The sequence below is a fragment of the Oncorhynchus keta genome, chromosome 19 (genome assembly GCF_023373465.1).
Source record: "Oncorhynchus keta strain PuntledgeMale-10-30-2019 chromosome 19, Oket_V2, whole genome shotgun sequence".
Taxonomy (NCBI): Eukaryota; Metazoa; Chordata; class Actinopteri; order Salmoniformes; family Salmonidae; genus Oncorhynchus; species Oncorhynchus keta.
Window position 1 is genome coordinate 40,986,312 of NC_068439.1, and position 19,290 is coordinate 41,005,601.

The window sequence follows — 19,290 nt, forward strand, 5'->3', positions numbered from 1 at the left end:
TTTTGTTGTATCTCTATGTGTATTAAAGTATTATGTTTGTTGTTTATATGCTGGCTTTGTTAGTTGGCCTGATCATTATGCACAACACTCTGCAACAGCCTACATTATGTAATTGCAGCATTGTTTACACGGGTTAAAATAGATTTTCACTTTGGGCTTGCTTCCGATGTGTTTTTTTGTTGAGCTAAGCTATCAACAAGGCGTAGATAGGCCTGCAAGCTTTAGAGCTTTAACCATTAGTATGTTTGATGAATTTAAGGCCTGATAAATTGTGTTTGTGGCATTTTTGTGTGTGCATGTGCTGTTGCCAACACCTCTCTCTCTCTCTCTCTCTCTCTCTCTCTCTCTCTCTCTCTCTCTCTCTCTCTCTCTCTCTCTCTCTCTCTCTCTCTCTCTCTCTCTCTCTCTCTCTCTCTCTCTCTCTCTCTCTCTTATTCTCTCTCTCAACTAAATTCAGAAGTTGCTTTAATAGCATGAAATACATTCTCTAAATATGGACAAAGCATTCCAAAAAACATATTTGTAAGGGGGGGAAAAGACTCTCTCTCTCTCTCCCTCCCTCAGGTGCGTACGGCGGTGGCCAGGGGGGACATGGTGATGGCAGAGATAGCGTCCCGCGAGGCACGTAACTTCTCCTTCATCAGCCTGGCAGTGGGCATTGCCTCCATCGTTCTGTGTACCATCCTCACCGTGGTAGTCATCATTGCCTCCCAACACCATGATGACGACTGGGAACCCTAATACATAACACAGTGTGGCATCATGGGATATGTAGTTTTGGGTGGAGATAGAAGAATAAGGGCACTGAAATGCACACTCTGATACTGGTATGTTATATTGGAGGTATATATGTGTATATATGCACCCTGTGTACTGTATATACAGTTCTGACCTACTGACTACTAACAGGCTGAGAAACAATCACAGCTAATATTCAAATGCCAAAACAAATAGGTGCCCATTATGGGCCAGTATTACTTACCACTGTAACCATTTATATTCAGATATAATAGTACTCCATAGCGCTTATGGGGGAAAACAGAGTACATACACAGAGGAATTGAATGGCAATTCCACCACTTTTCAACCTAATTTTCATGATCTCCTGCACGATACTAGTGTCATCAAAAGTTACAACATTGAAACAGTGATTTTCAAACACTATCAGATCCTCAGTGATGCGGGGAGTAAGAAAATATTCTCCATCTGGCTAGAAACTCATTGCAGTTTACTTTTAATCCTAGCTTGTGATGTCACAGAAAAGCTTTTTTTTTAGGACTATTCTACTTATTTTTTTTAACCACAGATCATAGAACCGCAGTATTTTCACATATATAGATAGATAGACACTGGTATGATAATGGAAATAATGAAAATTAGATTGAAAAGTGGTGGAATTGCCTTTTAACTATGAATTATTTATGAATGACTTATTCATTTTTGGTCCCACTCAAATATAGGAAGACCAAAACATGGGTCACACTGTATCACAAACTGCCCAAATAGATCACAAATCATAACTGAAATGACTTCCCTATATAAATTAGTATTTTATGAAGAGATTGTTTTGAATGACTTCAAAAATAAATACTTTTATTTAATTGTGTTTATTAGTCATGTATAGTTTTTGATTTATTATGATTTTCAGAAACATGCGCCATCTAGTGATAGTATATTTTATATTTATTTAAAGGATAGAATAAATTACAGTATAACAGACTGCCAAACATTGGCATTAGTTTTTTTTTTACACACAATCAAATGGAAAGTAAATCAAGTCATGACATAGTGGACTAATTAGGAGATCAAACTATGAAAAAGATGACAGAAATGTGGAGATTTTTCTTTTGAGATGAATAACATCTCTATTTAAAGTTGTGTTGATGGAGAGATACACCATAGAATGTACTGTGTGAGTGTCCCGCCTTTTTTTGTGTGGCGGACATGGACTTGGTTGTTGACAAATTGTTTGTTGCATAAGACTGTTTAATACTTGTTCACTTTATTTATGTATGTATTAATATTTTGTTGCACACGACTGTTTAATACTTTCATTTATGTATGTATTTATCTGTATTATCATTTATTCATTTGTTTATTTCTATAATATATTTTTTTCATAGCTTTTTAGAATGTCACTTTTTTATAGTATATTTTTTTTAACCTTTATTTAACTACGCAAGTCTGTTAAGAACAAATTCTTATTTTCAATGACGGCCTAGGAACAGTGGGATAACTGCCTTATTCGGTGGCAGAATGACAGATTTTTACCTTGTCAGCTCGGGAATTCAATCTTTCAACCTTTCGATTACTAGTCCAACGCTCTAACCACTAGGCTACCTGCCGACCATCATGTTTTAGTTGAAATCAATATTTTATTGTACCCATATTAGCCGACAAACCTTGAAACTAGATGAAATTTGATGATGTTTAGGGTGATTTGCACTTCCAGTAGGCTTAGAATGGCTTTCTACTAGGTTTGTATACACTTCAATAGAAAAGGGTAGAATTGTAGAAATGGACACATTTAAAACAACAATTACTTGCCTGATTGAAGTGGTTGACCCATTTTCTAATGTCACAGACATAAAGTAAAGTATTGCAGTACTAAGACAAAAAGCAACACATTAAATGAAAGTGCTTGGACGGACTCAATATTAAAAAGGGTATGTAATTATACAGAGGGCTAGTGAGGTGTACATTTGAGAAATTGCTGCTTTTGCAAATAATGTTTTGCAAATATTAAATAGGGTCATAATTGGCAATACAAGAGTGTTATCTTAGTTAATAGTTTCTCAGAGTAAAAAGGTTGTAGACAAAGGACTTATGGGATACAGACAAAAACTCTGTTGGGCATGCCATTGTGAACCATTATTACGATTCTCTCATCTAACCTTTTCCCTAATGGCCTTGGCTGATAATATGGGTTGCGTCAAACACATTTGGTGTCTAATCTAGCCTATCACGTTACAAGGTGTGTTGCCCCTTGTTATCGAGAGCCAAGAGGGCTGTTGTGGAACAGTATGAGCTGAAATGACCTGAGCCGGAATCAGTAGAGCAGAAATACTGATGGTGGCTCTGAAAACGAATGTCTCTGAGGAGAGAGAAAAAAAAATCAATGCCTAATATACATTGTGGCATTCTCCTCTCCTCGACTTGTTTCTATTACCCCAAGCACCCTCTCTCTCTGTTTCTCTTTCTGCTGTCCATTGCAAAATTGGGACCGTAATTCTCAACATATCTCTAATCTGCTTGTCCTTTCTCTCTCTGTTTTCAATTCCTATGATAATGCTATTTTTTTTTTTAAGAAAATCAAGTTAGTCAGAACTGTTGAGAATGTGTTGTTTCTCGTGAAGGACCATGATTACTGATTTGAATAGTGTATTATTATGGTGTTTGAAGTTTAATTCTGAAAGTATTATTACCATGGCTATTATGATTATGTTACGTGGTAGTCACCTTTGCATTCGATCATCACTGCTGTATTTTTAATGTACATTGTATTTGGAGAATACTGTATGTTCTTAATCTGATAACATGGCATTCTAGAAATATGTTAAGAGAGCCAAGTAAGCACAGTATTGTGACTCGTAGTGCTGTTACTCGCCTCTATACAAGAGAAGTATTGGCATAGAACGCGTGTATGCTTTTTAGACCCACTCCTAGCATATCTAGTTGTTTTTCGATCTACACTGTGCTCTTCCCACATATTTGTTTTCTAAGGCATTTTCTATGTCATTGTTGATGACAGGCTGGGCAAATGCTACTGCTTCTTTGCGGTATTGATACCTTTTCCCTGAGCATGTAAATGTAATAGATTGGCGTGTTCAAAGTGGCTGGCGAATCACAGTGTACATGAACTTCTCTTGGGGTCTATTTCTGTTCATGGATGTTACACATGCATTTGTTGTGTATGAATTCAATTGTTTGAATAAAATACGATTTTTCTTTGGGTTGAGCAAGACCGAGTAACAGTGAAGTGTACACCTACATCTCTCTCTCTCTCTCTCTCTCTCTCTCTCTCTCTCTCTCTCTCTCTCTCTGTCTCTTCTCTCTCTTTCTCTCTGTGGCCTTTCCTCTCCCTACGTCTCTTAAGTGCTATTTATAGTTGGCCCGGATTCCTCCACACTTGTACAGTATCTCTTTCTCTCCCTGTCGGAACATGAACTATCTTTCAATAGCTAGGGCTTAATCACATATCAAAGTGCAGCCTCAATGGTATTTATTTCTAGTCCCGTTATTACTGCGCCAGCATTTCTGTTTGTCTTTTTGCACCGTCTCAAGAGCGTCTAAGGTCTATTTCATGTGTATTTTCACTACCTTCTTCCCCATGTAGATAATGCAAGAGCCGAACCTCAACATGAAACATTAAAACACATCTCTATACTCCACGTCCCATTGATTGCTTATAGATATTACACAAACTGGTTGAGTGCACATGTATCCCCAGATAGACACAGAGAGCAGAGGAGGCTGGTGGGAGGAGCTATAGGACGACGGGCTCATTCCAATGGCTGGGATGGAATCAATTCTACGGTATCAAACACACATATGGAAACCGTTACCGTTATTCTATCCTAGCCATTACACTGAGCCCGTCCTCCTATAGCTCCTCCCAGCAGCCTCCCCTGACACAGAGAGAAGAAAGGGAGGTGGTGGGACTAGGCCAGACTGTGTCTGCAAGATCACAGATGGTCATTTAGCCTCCCAAATAGTGACCCAGCGTCTGTGCGATCGTTTAACTTGGACTGTCTCAACATGCATCTCTGTACCGCTACACCGCCCTGCCTCCGCTGAGCGCTGTGTCTCTCCCTGTGTGTGTTTGTGTCTTCATGCCAAGTACCGGATACTTATGAGCCAATCACCTCAGCAGTTGTGTCAAGGCTGATTAATAACCATGGATTAATGAATGAAACTGTGTGCCACATGCACCTCCTGTGTAGCCGTGCAGCCGGCCAAGAACAATGATTCATGTTGACCCCCTGAGCTTAATACTTCATCTCTGCATCATTGAATCTGTCCTCTCCTGCCCTCCTCGCTCTCTTTTTTTTATCTCTCCGCAAAATCCATTCATAATTTGCCCTGTTTATCTAAATGCACTCCCAACATATATTGTAGCATGTACCTTATCAAAATAAAGGAATATACTTGTTTACTAAAGGACACAACTCATAAAGAAGATATATTTATTGTTTGTACAATTTAATGATTTTTTTTTTTTACACAGAACTGGGTTTCAAATTGCAATTGTTACATGATCAGTGCAAATATTATACTGTCCTACAATATTATTTAAAGTGGAATGAATCAGCTTCTCTGTGTCCCTGTCTTATAATCGTAGAACCTTGGTTTTGATATACTGACACAGACAAAGGGAGGCAGTGGTGCAGTGATTCCTCCTGGAGCGTAGGGGGCGGTGTGTAGAGTTTGGCAGCTTTTCAGACACTAACAGCTTGACAAACACCGCACCATAGGTCAGTAAAAGTTGGAGTGCTTTGGCCTGCAAAAAGAGATATGTTTGGATATTATCAGCACATTCAACTATGTAAAGAAAAAGGTATTTAATAAGAATATTTCATTCATTCAGATTTAGGATGTGTTATTTTAGTGTTCCCTTTATTTTTTTGAGCAGTGTATATGAACACACTCTAGTCTGTAGGTAGGCTATATCTTAGACAGTGGTGGCTGGAGCCCATCCTCCAGACTTCTCCCTCCACCAGCCTCCACTGATCTGGAATACCATTTGTTCAACATATTGCACGATAGAAAAATCATTTAGTGAGCAGTCCAAATTATAACATAAGAATACAAGTATTATTGAAAGCAGTTTCTCTAACTACTGGTCACCACTGGTGTCCCCCAGGGCTCTGTTCTAGGCCCTCTCCTATTCTCGCTATACACCAAGTCACTTGGCCCTGTCATAACCTCACCATGGTCTCTCCTATCATTGCTATGCAGACGACACACAATTAATCTTCTCCTTTCCCCCTTCTGATGACCAGGTGGCGAATCGCATCTCTGCATGTCTGGCAGACATATCAGTGTGGATGACGGATCACCACCTCAAGCTGAACCTCGGCAAGACGGAGCTGCTCTTCCTCCCGGGGAAGGACTGCCCGTTCCATGATCTCGCCATCACGGTTGACAACTCCATTGTGTCCTCCTCCCAGAGCGCTAAGAACCTTGGCGTGATCCTGGACAACACCCTGTCGTTCTCAACTAACATCAAGGCGGTGGCCCGTTCCTGTAGGTTCATGCTCTACAACATCCGCAGAGTACGACCCTGCCTCACACAGGAAGCGGCGCAGCTCCTAATCCAGGCACTTGTCATCTCCCGTCTGGATTACTGCAACTCGCTGTTGGCTGGGCTCCCTGCCTGTGCCATTAAACCCCTACAACTCATCCAGAACGCCGCAGCCCGTCTGGTGTTCAACCTTCCCAAGTTCTCTCACGTCACCCCGCTCCTCCGCTCTCTCCACTGGCTTCCAGTTGAAGCTCGCATCCGCTACAAGACCATGGTGCTTGCCTACGGAGCTGTGAGGGGAACGGCACCTCAGTACCTCCAGGCTCTGATCAGGCCCTACACCCAAACAAGGGCACTGCGTTCATCCACCTCTGGCCTGCTCGCCTCCCTACCACTGAGGAAGTACAGTTCCCGCTCAGCCCAGTCAAAACTGTTCGCTGCTCTGGCCCCCAATGGTGGAACAAACTCCCTCACGACGCCAGGACAGCGGAGTCAATCACCACCTTCCGGAGACACCTGAAACCCCACCTCTTTAAGGAATACCTAGGATAGGATAAAGTAATCCTTCTCACCCCCTAAAAGATTTAGATGCACTATTGTAAAGTGGCTGTTCCACTGGATGTCATAAGGTGAATGCACCAATTTGTAAGTCGCTCTGGATAAGAGCGTCTGCTAAATGACTTAAATGTAAATGTAAATGTAACTAACCTGAGCTGGTAATATTTGGTCCGGTACCAAACTGTAGTTAGCGGTGAGTTTGGTGTCCTCCCTCTGGCTGATTGAGGTACTGTGTCCAGTCTCCTCATCGTTCATCAAGAGGGGCCTTTCCTCATCAGAACTTTCATTGACACTTGACCCCCCCGCCACAGGATCAAAGGTCATGACCTCTGTCACCAGGACAAGGTGGGACATTCTCTTATTAAGTATTTTCTAGGGAGGGAGTGAAAAGTGAGGATAACCCATTAGATCGCATTGCCTGCTACTGCTACACAGAACCACTGAATGGTGGTCATTATTACACATCACAAGATTGCCTTACTAGACAATTGAAGGGCTATATACACCATCTAAAACCCTCCGATAGGCCTAAATCACAATCTATAATACTCAATTCTCCTGTTGTCAATTTCCAGTTTAATTTCAATTTGCCTTATACAATTCCTTTTAACAGTACACAGAGATTTATCAATATTAATCTACTGTAAAACTTCAATTAAATGCAGACTCAAATAGCCGACTGTCCCCTTTAATAGCCAGGAGACATTTCATTTCAGCAAATAAACGCCTGTTTCAAATAAACGCTGGGTGTAAATGTTTATTAGGTTACCATTAATTGTTTACGAGGTTTAATGTTCGATTAATTACATTAAATAATTCAGTATTGACTCGAAAAACAATGTCAATTGTAAGAAACTGCTAGCCATTGACTGCTAACAGCTGAGTACTGCTAGCTAACTGGTAAGCACAAAAACAGTCAACAATTTTGGGAGTACAGGGCCCGGTTGCATAAAATATCTTAGGCATTTTCCTTAAGGGTTTACATTAAGGAATAATTTTCCCTTACATAAGGGAATTGTTTAAGGGCATTGCTTAGAGCCCACCAAATATTTCCTTAGGCATGGGCATACTTAAGGGGTTTTACAGTAGTTTGAAGGCACATATGGCAGAAAGAGTATCTGATTACCATGGAGATTACCTGATTCACTGACTAAGCTTCTCATGAAAGAAATCGCTTTCATTTTGTGAGATAGAAAAATAGAACTTCAAGACAGAATACCCTGATTGTTTCAAAAGATAATAAACCAAGTTTCTCAGAGTTACTCTTTTCTTAACTTGTTTATACTACTTTCTATTCCGTCAAGCTAGCTTACAGAGTAGCTATAGCTAACTAGCCAGCTAGCTTTGTAGAGATGGATTGTGCATTGTGCATCTTCCATTGTTTAGCTAAGTAGCTAACATTAGCTGGTGGATGTTTTCCATTTGTAACCGCAGCAGACGAAAGCAACAAATCAAATCAAATGTATTTATATAGCCCTTCTTACATCAGCTGATATCTCAAAGTGCTGTACAGAAACCCAGCCTAAAACCCCAAACAGCAAGCAATGCAGGTGTAGAAACATTCACCTCCACAAATGCTGTTTACATTGACATCCATACTGAATGAAGAAGTTAAGGGACCTCATGGATACTCTTAACTTTTTCACTTAAAATGTTTTGTGCAACTGACTTAAAGTTAAGATCAGATCGCCCTCTAGTGATGAATTAACAGACGAAAATCCACAGTCAGGAGAAAAATCTGTCAAATAAGCATTTTTCGGGGGGGTAGAGCCATACTAAGACAAAATAAACTTGACACAGTGTGCAAATGCTAACAGATTAGTGCAGGTAATGAAGAAATTGATTACAATGCTGGAATTAAACAATTATCTATGCAAATGAGCAAAAGCTGTGTGCTTCGAGTAGAATCTTGTCTCTAATAAGCGCTTGTTGTGTTCAGTGATTTAAGCAAATAAACGCCAGGGTTATTAATCAAAGTTTTACGCTATGCATATTATATCCCATTGCCTTCCTGAAACAGCATGGACAGAAAAGCCTTGCCAAAGAGAACGCAGACACAAATCAATAGAGTCATACACTGAACATGGTGACATCATGATGTACCTACCTGGGCCTCGTCTCTGACAAAGCACATCTCCTCTAGAGTTTCAGTCAGTGCCCTCAAGCAGTGGGCCGTATCCCAGTACACAATGAACAGCTGAGAGGGTAAGAGTGAGAGAGAGAGACAGACAGATAAAGAATGACAGAAAGAGACAAAAAGATACACAAAGACAGTAAGATGGACAGACAGAGAATGTAATGGGTACATTTTAAATGACTGAAGTTGGGATCAACACAATGTTTAGCATATTTGGAGTTATTGTAATACCTCATTTCCAGGGTTCCATTTGTGACACTCAAGGTGCAGGTTGATGGTCACTAGACTTGTTATGAATTATTCTCATATCTGTTGATAGTGATTGATGCCAGACTGGAGGTACAAGGACCGAGGACACTGATCATTCACTATTGTATTGGTGACATTCTGTGGCCACTGTGATTCTGTAGCAGCTGGCAAAGTCGCTGCCTTTATCGTTTTGACTTAGTACGTGTCAGAACATTTGGTGCTGTCTGATTAGGATATAAAGGGCCTGTCCCAGAGGCCAGTTAGACATTTTCTCTGCTTCTGTGCTGGGTGGTGTCTCCCTGTTGCAACTTAGATTTTTGACTGACTTTGTCTGTGGCTGCTCTTTTGTTCCCCTGGAAATTCCTATCACAATGAAACCACACAATCGTATCAATACATCGATATATAACTTCATAATTGATCGTTCGAGGGACCCGGTTACAGATTCATACCACAACAAACAGGCATTTAGAAGTAACCTCAATTGCCAGAAAGGGAGAGTGATAAAAAGGTTTGACACAAAATGTCTGCCCTCTCGGATTGAGCTGCCTTTCTGTGCAGGTTCACGCTGCCTACCTGTAGACTCCCAGTACAGTTCTGCACCCAGTCAGCCACGCCTACAAGCAGCTTATGCCGGCTCAGCCTCTCATTCACCTGGATGAGTCGCACGTCAATGTTCATGTTTATCTGTAGGACGACCATTAAACATTACAGGTACATCTAAAATCCTAACGTTTCAGGGTCTTACAACTGGTTGCAGGCTATAGACCAATATCTCTATATAATTCAGACATGGAAATCATGGTGTTTAATAATTGAACCATATTGGTTTCAAAGTGTCTGTGAATGTTTTGCTTCAATCCTCTTGAGTGTGACATAGCTACATAGTCTATTTATTTGCTTCCACAAGCACAGATGCATTCCTATTCATATCTATGCATCATTTATGTTGCTACCGCAGCTCACTAATAGCAATGCGATTAAAGATTGGATTGCATTTATAAGTGAGCAAACCATTAAGGTTCTTAAGCTCTCTCAGACTGAAAAACAGATGGAACACCCACCTCCTTGTTACTATAGTGGAGGATGACAATGATGCCTGTGGTGAGGAAGATGGAGGCCAGACTGACAGACAGGCAGAGGACCCAGTAGTCAGTGACTGAGAGATAGAGGTGAAGAGTGGAGAACACAGCACACCATAACACCACATATAGAATCTGGAGGGGAGATGTAAAAAAAATGATACACAGTATAAACTAAACATACAAAGAACAAGCACTAACTCTGAACAGATACCGGACACATTAGTAAAAGATCTCCTGATGGCGTATGAGATTAACTGATACTGGACACTATAGTGTGAATAATGTAAAAGATGCAAATATAACAGATACAATGGACCCTTGAGTTATGAACCAATACTTTGAGGGACCCCTACCGGTGCCATGATGAAGTGGAAGAGAGAAGAGTTAAAGAACAGGTATCTCCTGACTGAGGGCACGTCCAGTGCTATTTCCAGAGGTGTCTCAAAGTCTGCTACAGGAATCTACATTGGAGAAATCAACACATGGCAATAATGTATTCTAAATGTCATTTTCCATGCAATGGCTTTCATACTATACCAAAACACATTCCACATAAACAAGATAAGGGGAAAAAGATAAGATGGGGGGAGAGTGCTTTGATCTGGGTGGTCAAAAGGTTGTCAAAGTGTGTGTGTCTGTGAGTGTGTCACGCTGGTATAAAGGATTTGGAGACAGGCGGCAGGAATACGCGATAGGGGTTTTTAATACACCCAAAACAAACACGTACACAAAAACACTGGGCTGTACCCAAACGAAAGAGCGAGGGTAAACCTTGTTGAATGACATGGGACGATATCCGTAATACACAATATATAAAGCACGCAGTATAACCGCTGTACCAACGCGTAGGTACTCACACAACCAAAGGACATGGGAACAGTAACTGACAGAGGGAACAGAGGACACATATATAACATACTAATCAGGGGAAATATGGGAACCAGGTGTGTGTAATCAGACAAGACAGTCCGGGGTTGATGATAATGAATCCCGTCAGTAGACCTCCGGAACTGGTGAACAAAATGAGCAGCAGTACTGGGGGGGGGGGTCCGTGACAGTGTGTGGATGTGGATGTGGAAGTGTATGCGTATGTGAGTATGATCTCTAACATAAAAACCACTCACTGTGTCTGTGTAAATAAGCTGTGCTCCACAGGCAGCAGCACTGCAGCCATTCCACACAAGTGGGTATTGCCACGTAACAATGTGTTTCTATCGTGATTCCTGTGTCAAGTTTTGTGTGCCACAGAGCTTCTTGACAGAATTAAAAGACAGCTGATGTAAGCACACAAACCTTTTGTAGTAATATGTACAATCCATAAACAATGATTTAATTAAGCAACTTTTATTTTCAATATAAGGTGTTCATTTAATATGGGGGGGGAAAGGGTTTCTTCTCTCCTAGGACAGCCAGGGACAGCACCTCCATCTTGACGGACGACTGACTAGCAGAGACGCTCAGCGCAGACAAAGGCATAACCCTCGTTGCATTCAATATCAATCCACAGCGTTTGATAGTTTGTATTTACACAGTTTTGAGCCTTTCCACCATCAGGGTCTGATTTAAACCAGTCGGTAAATTCCACCTTGGACCCGTCAGTCCACATCCACCTCCCCTCCTTAACAACGTCAGACAACCCGATCCAGGTGTAGAACTCTAAAGGGTCGAACGTCTTGATTAGGGTTTTGATTAACTGGTGTTCAGCCTCACTGTGCACAGAGGCCAAGTTCGCTCCCCGAGTCACACAGTAGGACACAGCGTCTGCCCAGTCCAGTCCTGTGGCAACATACTTATAGCAGCGTCCATAAAGTCACTCCTGGTCAGGAGTGTCGTGTTCAGCATCCAAAGCAAGACTGAGGAGAGAGATAACACAGAAGAACACAAACATGGTTCTAGTTGGGCTGGTAGGCAGGTAGGTATGCTGGGCTGAAGTGGGTCCTGTCCTTTTATCGGATTTACAAAGAGAAGGTGTGGCTGGTGGGCATCATGTCAAAGGTGGATCATGTACAGACGTGGCACATTCACTATCTCAGAGTAAATATTAGGCATATAAAAATAAACCTCAACCTTTACTGAAGCTGTTTTAATCGGTAGAACCAAAAACTGACTCTAAATAAAAGAAGAAACGAAATAATGAAATCAAAGAGTTTAAGAACGTTATTTCTCACTTCCCTCATTAAGGTCTGTGTGAATAAGCTGTCCAAAAGCTCTGATGCTGCACAACCGAAGGTAATCGCCTTGTTCCGCCCCAGTCCCACCCCTGCTGACCACTTCCCTTCTCCATTCATCATTGAGCGTTGGTTGTTTAGCTATCGGGAAGAGGTGTCCAGAGAATTTGGCAACATAGCCACTCTACTCCAAATGCATCACTACAGCCATTCTAGATAAGGGGGTATTGCCACATAACCCAGTGGTCATATCAACTCTGCATCTGTGTTCTTCTCAGAATTTCTGTTCCAAGTTTTGGTACAGGGCTTTTTGACACAAACATAACACACCCTGGATGTGATGTTTTAGACATCAACTTAGACTTTTGAGGTAACATTTTCAACATTAACTGCTGTTCAGTTGTAATTCCAATGAATGTAATATACTGATTTTTAAAGAACATAACTTAGAAATACCTCATGAGCTAAGTACACTGGTCTTACCCTATCATAACTCAACCTGTAATTTAAATGGATTTCATGTAATGGGCATACACAAAATAGTCCAAATTGGGGAAGTGAAATGAAAAAAATGGCTGGTTTCAAAAAATGATTTAAAAAAAAAAGGAAAAGTGGTGCGTGCATATGTATTCACTCCCTTTGCTATGATGCCCCTAAATAAGATCTGGTGCAACCAATTACCTTCAGAAGTCACATCATTTGTTAAATAAAGTCCACCTGTGTGCAATCTAAGTGTCCCCTGTTCTGAAAGGCCCCAGAGTCTGCAACACCACTAAGCAAGGGGCACCACCAAGCAAGCGGCACCATGAAGACCAAGGAGCTCTTCAAACAGGTCAGGGACAAAGTTGTGGAGAAGTACAGATCAGGGTTGGGTTATAAAAAAATATCTGAAACTTTGAACATCCCACAGAGCACCATTAAATCTGAATATGGCACCACAACAAACCTGCCAAGAGAGGGCCGCCCACCAAAACTCACGGACCAGGCAAAGAGGGCATTAATCAGAGAGGCAACAAAGAGACCAAAGATAACCCTGAAGGAGCTGCAAAGCTCCACAGCAGAGATTGGAGTATCTGTCCATAGGACCACTTTAAGCCGTACACTCCACAGAGCTGGGTTTTACGGAAGAGTGGCCAGAAAAAGCCATTGTTTAAAGAAAAAATAAGCATACAAGTTTGCTGTTTGCCAAAGGCATGTGGGAGACTCCCAAAACATATGGAAGAAGGTACTCTGGTCAGATGAGACAAAAATTTAGCTTTTTGGCCATTACGGAAAACGTTATGTCTGGCACAAACCTAACACATCTCATCACCCCGAGAACACCATCCTCACAGTGAAGCATGGTGGTGGCAGCATCATGCTGTGGGGATGTTTTTCATCGTCAGGGACTGGGAAACTGGGCAGAATAGAAGGAATGATGGATGGCTCTAAATATATGGAAATTCTTGAGGGAAACCTGTTTCAGACTTCCAGAGATATGAGACTGGGATGGAGGTTCACCTTCCAGCAGGACAATGACCCTAAGCATACTGCTAAAGCAACACTTGAGTGGTTTAAGGGGAAACATTTAAATGTCTTGGAATGAACTAGTCAAAGCCCAGATCTCAATCCAACTGAGAATCTGTGGTATGGCTTAAAGATTGCTGTACACCAGCGGAACCCATTCAACTTGAAGGAGCTGGAGCAGTTTTGCCTTGAAGAATGGGCAAAAATCCCAGTGGCTAGATGTGCCAAGCTTATAGAGACATACCCCAAGAGACTTGCATCTGTAATTGCTGCAAAAGGAGGCTCTACAAAGTATTGACTTTAGGGGGTGAATAGTTTTGCACGCTCAAGTTTTCTGTTTTTTTTTTGTCATGTTTCTTGTTTGTTTCACAATAAAAAATGTTTTGTATCTTCAAAGTGGTAGGCATGTTGTGTAAATCAAATGATACAAACCCCCCAAAACATCTATTTTAATTCCAGGTTGTAAGGAAACTGTCACGACTTCCGCCGAAGCTGGTGCCTCTCCTTGTTTTCGGGCGGCGTTCTGCGGTCATCGTCACCGGCTTTCTAGCTGCCACCGATCCACATTTATTTTTCCATTTGTTATGTCTTGATTATACACACCTGGTTCCCATTACGTTACTATTATGTCCCTATTTAACCCTCTGGTTCTCTTTATGTTTTGTGCGTGATTGTTCCTGCTTGTGTTAGTCTTGTGTGTTAGGGATTGTTATCCCCACATGGATTTATTGTTCTGTTTATTTTCCCAGAGTAAAGTACGTTATTTTTACTCAGTTCTGTTTCCTGCGCTTGACTCCGTCCTCACCTATACACCACTGACGCTGTTAGCAACAAAATAGGAAAAATGCCAAAGGGGGGTGAATACTTTCGCAAGCCACTGTGTAAGGATAGGCCGGGATGTGAATACGGAAACATTGCCTTTGCCAGTGCCAGCAGTACACCACCCTGCATCCCACTGCTAGCTTGGCTCTGAAGCTAAGCAGGGTTGGTCCTAGATGGAAGACCAGATGCTGCTGGAAATTATGTTGGAGGTTCAGTAGGAGGCACTCTTTCCTCTAGTCTGAATAATATACCCCAGGGCAGTGATTGGGGACATTGTCCTGTGTACGGTGCAGTCATTTGGATGGAATGCTAAAACGGGTGTCCTAACACTCTATGGTTATTAAAAATCCTACCTAATGGCCACCTAATCATCCCCAGCTTTAAATAGGCTCATTCATCCCCCTTTAGCTCTTCCCCAGGTCAGTGCTGGAAATGAGAATGTGTTTTCAGTCAAATTACCTGGTAAAATAAATCAAATAAAAGGTGCATAGCTTGAAAAGGAGCGATCGGATTGAATCCCATCCTCACTCATGGTTTATGTTTTGCTGTCATTTAAGACCTATAGCTTCAAAATATGTTTAACTACCATGTTGATCTCATGGAATGTCAGTCATTGCATGCAAAGCTTTATCTATGAATATGAGCGCTTGCATTTCTCCAGCCCTATTCCTCAGCTTAGCAAAATAGAAGTGTGTAGGGTACAATTTGCTGTCTCATAAATTCAGGATTGTGGCATTAGCACGGGTCATGTTTTTCTTCATGAAAGCTTTTTAGATTGGACTTAACAGTAGGCCTATATTTTGATGAGACATAAGACAGTCTGAGAGAGGAAGTGAGATAGCGAGCTATTCTAGTTTAACCTCCCCCACACAAATGGACAGGCTGCTTGACATAGCGAGGCCCAACGGATGAGAATAAAGAGTGCCAGTGGGCACCCAGAGAGAGAGATGGAGAGAGAAAGCAAGAGTTTGTGTGTGTGTGTGTGTGTGTGTGTGTGTGTGTGTGTGTGTGTGTGTGTGTGTGTGTGTGTGTGTGTGTGTGTGTGTGTGTGTGTGTGTGTGTGTGTGTGTGTGTGTGTGTGTGTGTGTGTGTGTGTGTGTGTGTGTGTGTGTGTGTGTGTGTGTGTGTGTGTGTGTGTGTGTGTGTGTGTGTGTGTGTGTGTGTGTGTGTGTGTGTGTGTGTGTGTGTGTGTGTGTGTGTGTGTGTGTGTGTGTGTGTGTGTGTGTGTGTGTGTGTGTGTGTGTGTGTGTGTGTGTGTGTGTGTGTGTGTGTGTGTGTGTGTGTGTGTGTGTGTGTGTGTGTGTGTGTGTGTGTGTGTGTGTGTGTGTGTGTGTGTGTGTGTGTGTGTGTGTGTGTGTGTGTGTGTGTGTGTGTGTGTGTGTGTGTGTGTGTGTGTGTGTGTGTGTGTGTGTGTGTGTGTGTGTGTGTGTGTGTGTGTGTGTGTGTGTGTGTGTGTGTGTGTGTGTGTGTGTGTGTGTGTGTGTGTGTGTGTGTGTGTGTGTGTGTGTGTGTGTGTGTGTGTGTGTGTGTGCACTGACCTGTGAAGCCTTCCCTCTCCAGCAGAGCCCTGCAGAATGACAGATCAAACCTGGGGTTCAGCATGGAGGAGGTGGGTACTGCCAGCACACACTGACCTGGAGGAGAGAGAGAGGGGGGGGGTGATAGATAGATAGATAGATAGATAGATAGATAGATAGATAGATAGAATCAAAAAGGTAGAGAGGAAAAAAAGACCACGGGTAAAAGCAGGACATTGTGAAAAGTGTTAGTTTATCCAGAAAAACTTGCCAAGAGGCAAAACAAAGAACAAGGAAGAGAAACAAAAATGATTTTGACAAACAGGATATGCCGCATGATAAGACTTTTACCCATAGTACAGTTTGATAACTATGTTACCACGCACCATTCCTCCATCTAGATGTTCTTCTGTTTTCTGTCTGGATCTTGGATGATCGTCGTAGTTCAACATCAACATCGCTCTCGTCTGAAGGCACAGAAGTCTTGTCCTCCATCTCATCCATGATGACGAGACCCTGAACGAGCAAAAAACTGTGATACAGTTTAATCAAAATCCCCAACCATAATACAGACGAAGTGAGTAAGAGTGAATGGCCAGTGTGATGACTGCCAGTGTGATATACAATGCAGCAACACAGTTCCATTAGCCTGGTCTCAGATCTGTTTATGCTCTCTTGTCAACTCCTACAATGACTAGAGGAGACAGCACAAAAATATCTGGGTCCAGGCTACAGCTTTTTTTGCTCAAGCAGAGAGATGCGTTGGCATGATTATGACACCACTTCCTAGTTCCCATGTATCGTAGACTGTCAGATACAGTATGTGTGTGATGTATACACGGTATTATGAAGTGAGTACTAACACTACAGCTTGCAAGAAGCACAAGCAGCACATTCCAGTGGCATGCAAAACAAACAAAGACATTGAAATTGAGAAAAATTTGACCAAATATTCCCTCAGTAGATAATGTTTTCCTGAGGCATAGTTTAAACTGTAATCTCAGGTATAGCAGAACTAAAATATTGTGTAATGTAACGCAGAATCTGTTCACAAGAGATGAATTATACCGTGACTCTACTGGAGAAAAAATGTCAAAGGGCTGAAGCTGAAGCTCCCTTTGAGAGCCCCCCTCTGAGACTATCACTTTATCTAGCAAAGGCATCAAATGCCAAAGTTTAACTTTGGAGAAGTCAGTGTCCTATGTGCCCTATGATTCGAAAGCAACCAGAAATCACATCACTACTCCTTTTTAGAACGGATTACATTGCTCTGCTATGTTATTTCAGCATCTTGGAGAAACCAACAGAATAATTCAACTGTGCTGCCAAGGATTTCAGATTCAGCACTTTCAACACAAGTTTAAACAATAATTTAAGTCGTAGACTGAGTAGACTGTTTTACTGTCATTGTACTTTCCTTTACTATCCAAGTATACTGAACTTAGGTGTAGCGAAAGGCAACTACACTTGTCTTTCAAATGTGAACTTTTCTCTTTTCTCAGGCTACACTCTTCACAGGTTTCTGTTGAAAGTGGTTAAACTGTACCACGGTTATAAGATAGACATACTGCACCTCAATAGGCACTGTCTTCAACGCACCATACACAGCCAAATTATCGCTTTCCTTTCAGCAGCTACAAAATCTGTGAAAGAGAAATAATGAAAATAGAGAAGAGACTGAGAGAGCAGCTATATCTTTGTTCTTGCTCTCCCTCTCCCATCCTCCCTCTCTTCCTCTGCCGCTTTGTCTCTCTCGTTTGCTTGTTAGAGAGGGAGACAAATGTTTTGCACAAATGCTGTCGGCGAGGTTGATTTCAAGTTGTCTCCTTATCCCTACCGTAGTTCTTTCTCCCCCTCTCCCTCATTCTATCTCTCTCCCCCTTCACTCTCTCTCATTCTAATTCTCTCCCCCTTCTCTCTCGCTCTCTCTCTTTCACTCTCAGGCACACACTCTCTTACTCTCACTTCCTCCATGCTGTCAGTGAGTTGTGACATCTTGCCAACTTTGAAACAGTTTGACTCTATATGTTTCTGTGCACGTGTTGTAAAGAAAAGTGCATGTCTACAATGTTATGCGAATGAGTGTATGTAGCTGTGTATAACCATGTGATCTGTGTGTGTGTGTGTGTGTGTGTGTGTGTGTGTGTGTGTGTGTGTGTGTGTGTGTGTGTGTGTGTGTGTGTGTGTGTGTGTGTGTGTGTGTGTGTGTGTGTGTGTGTGTGTGTGTGTGTGTGTGTGTGTGTGTGTGTGTGTGTGTGTGTGTGTGTGTGTGTGTGTGTGTGTGTGTGTGTGTGTGCGTGCGTGCGTGCGTGTGTGTGTGTGTGTGTGTGTGTGTGTGTGTGTGTGTGTGTGTGTGTGTGTGTGTGTGTGTGTGTGTGTGTATCCGTGTATCCGTGTATCCGTGTATGCAGGTTTAATGAGAATAACAAAATATTTTAAGCAAGAACCATCGCTTCCGCTTGTCTGAGTACTCCCCTCGTGTTTTCTCTTGATCTAGTTCCTTCCGAACTCTAGGTATGGTTCTTAAAGATGCAAACAATTTCAGAGAATCATAAAGTTTAGCAGTGACAGTGAGGTGCTGAACGTAAAGGAAGACACATGACTAGTAGGAGAACTCACCGGAGACTATTTAATGTAGAGGCTATTACATGATCAAGAGCTTCCTACCCACCCGCATTCAACGTAATACAGTTACAGTATTACAGTGTGACCCTCTTCCCTTCCAACTACACTGCAATGCCTCTGGAAGCAGACTTCCTGTATCCCCCTGTATTCTTTCATTTTACTACCCACTTTAAGCCCCCCTCCCCTTCCCCCCACACACAATCTCTAACTCTCTCAAGTCAATTTCAGTTTAAGGGGTTTATTGGCATGGGAACCTCTCTCTCCCAGCTTTGTGACTTAGATCAGCCGGACCACATGACTGGTGGAATGCGGCCTATGCTTCTCAGCCCAGCAAAGAGAGTAGAGTGAGTGAGAAAGTGAATGAGAAAATGAGTCCAAA

General features: G+C 42.0%; 2 protein-coding genes across 2 annotated transcripts in view; one reads left to right on the forward strand and one right to left on the reverse strand.

Moving 5' to 3' along the window:
- The window catches only part of LOC118398301 (proline-rich transmembrane protein 1-like), a 13,010-nt gene extending 9,052 nt beyond the window's left edge, over window positions 1-3,958 (forward strand). The window contains exon 4 of the mRNA XM_052470584.1: window positions 565-3,958. Within this exon, the coding sequence (XP_052326544.1) occupies window positions 565-741 (177 nt within the window). The 3' untranslated portion in view covers window positions 742-3,958. The remainder of the gene's footprint in view (window positions 1-564) is intronic.
- A 1,211-nt stretch (window positions 3,959-5,169) lies between these two features.
- LOC118397692 (transmembrane protein 268-like) lies at window positions 5,170-18,206 on the reverse strand. The gene is made up of 9 exons (XM_052470586.1): window positions 17,886-18,206; window positions 16,673-16,802; window positions 16,311-16,403; window positions 10,627-10,736; window positions 10,253-10,405; window positions 9,765-9,875; window positions 8,910-8,999; window positions 6,953-7,174; window positions 5,170-5,500 (listed from the first exon to the last, which is right to left on the reverse strand). The coding sequence occupies exons 1-9, from the start codon at window positions 17,886-17,888 to the stop codon at window positions 5,330-5,332; spliced, it is 1,083 nt and encodes a 360-aa protein (XP_052326546.1). The 5' UTR covers window positions 17,889-18,206; the 3' UTR covers window positions 5,170-5,329.
- Between the last annotated feature and the right edge of the window lie 1,084 nt (window positions 18,207-19,290).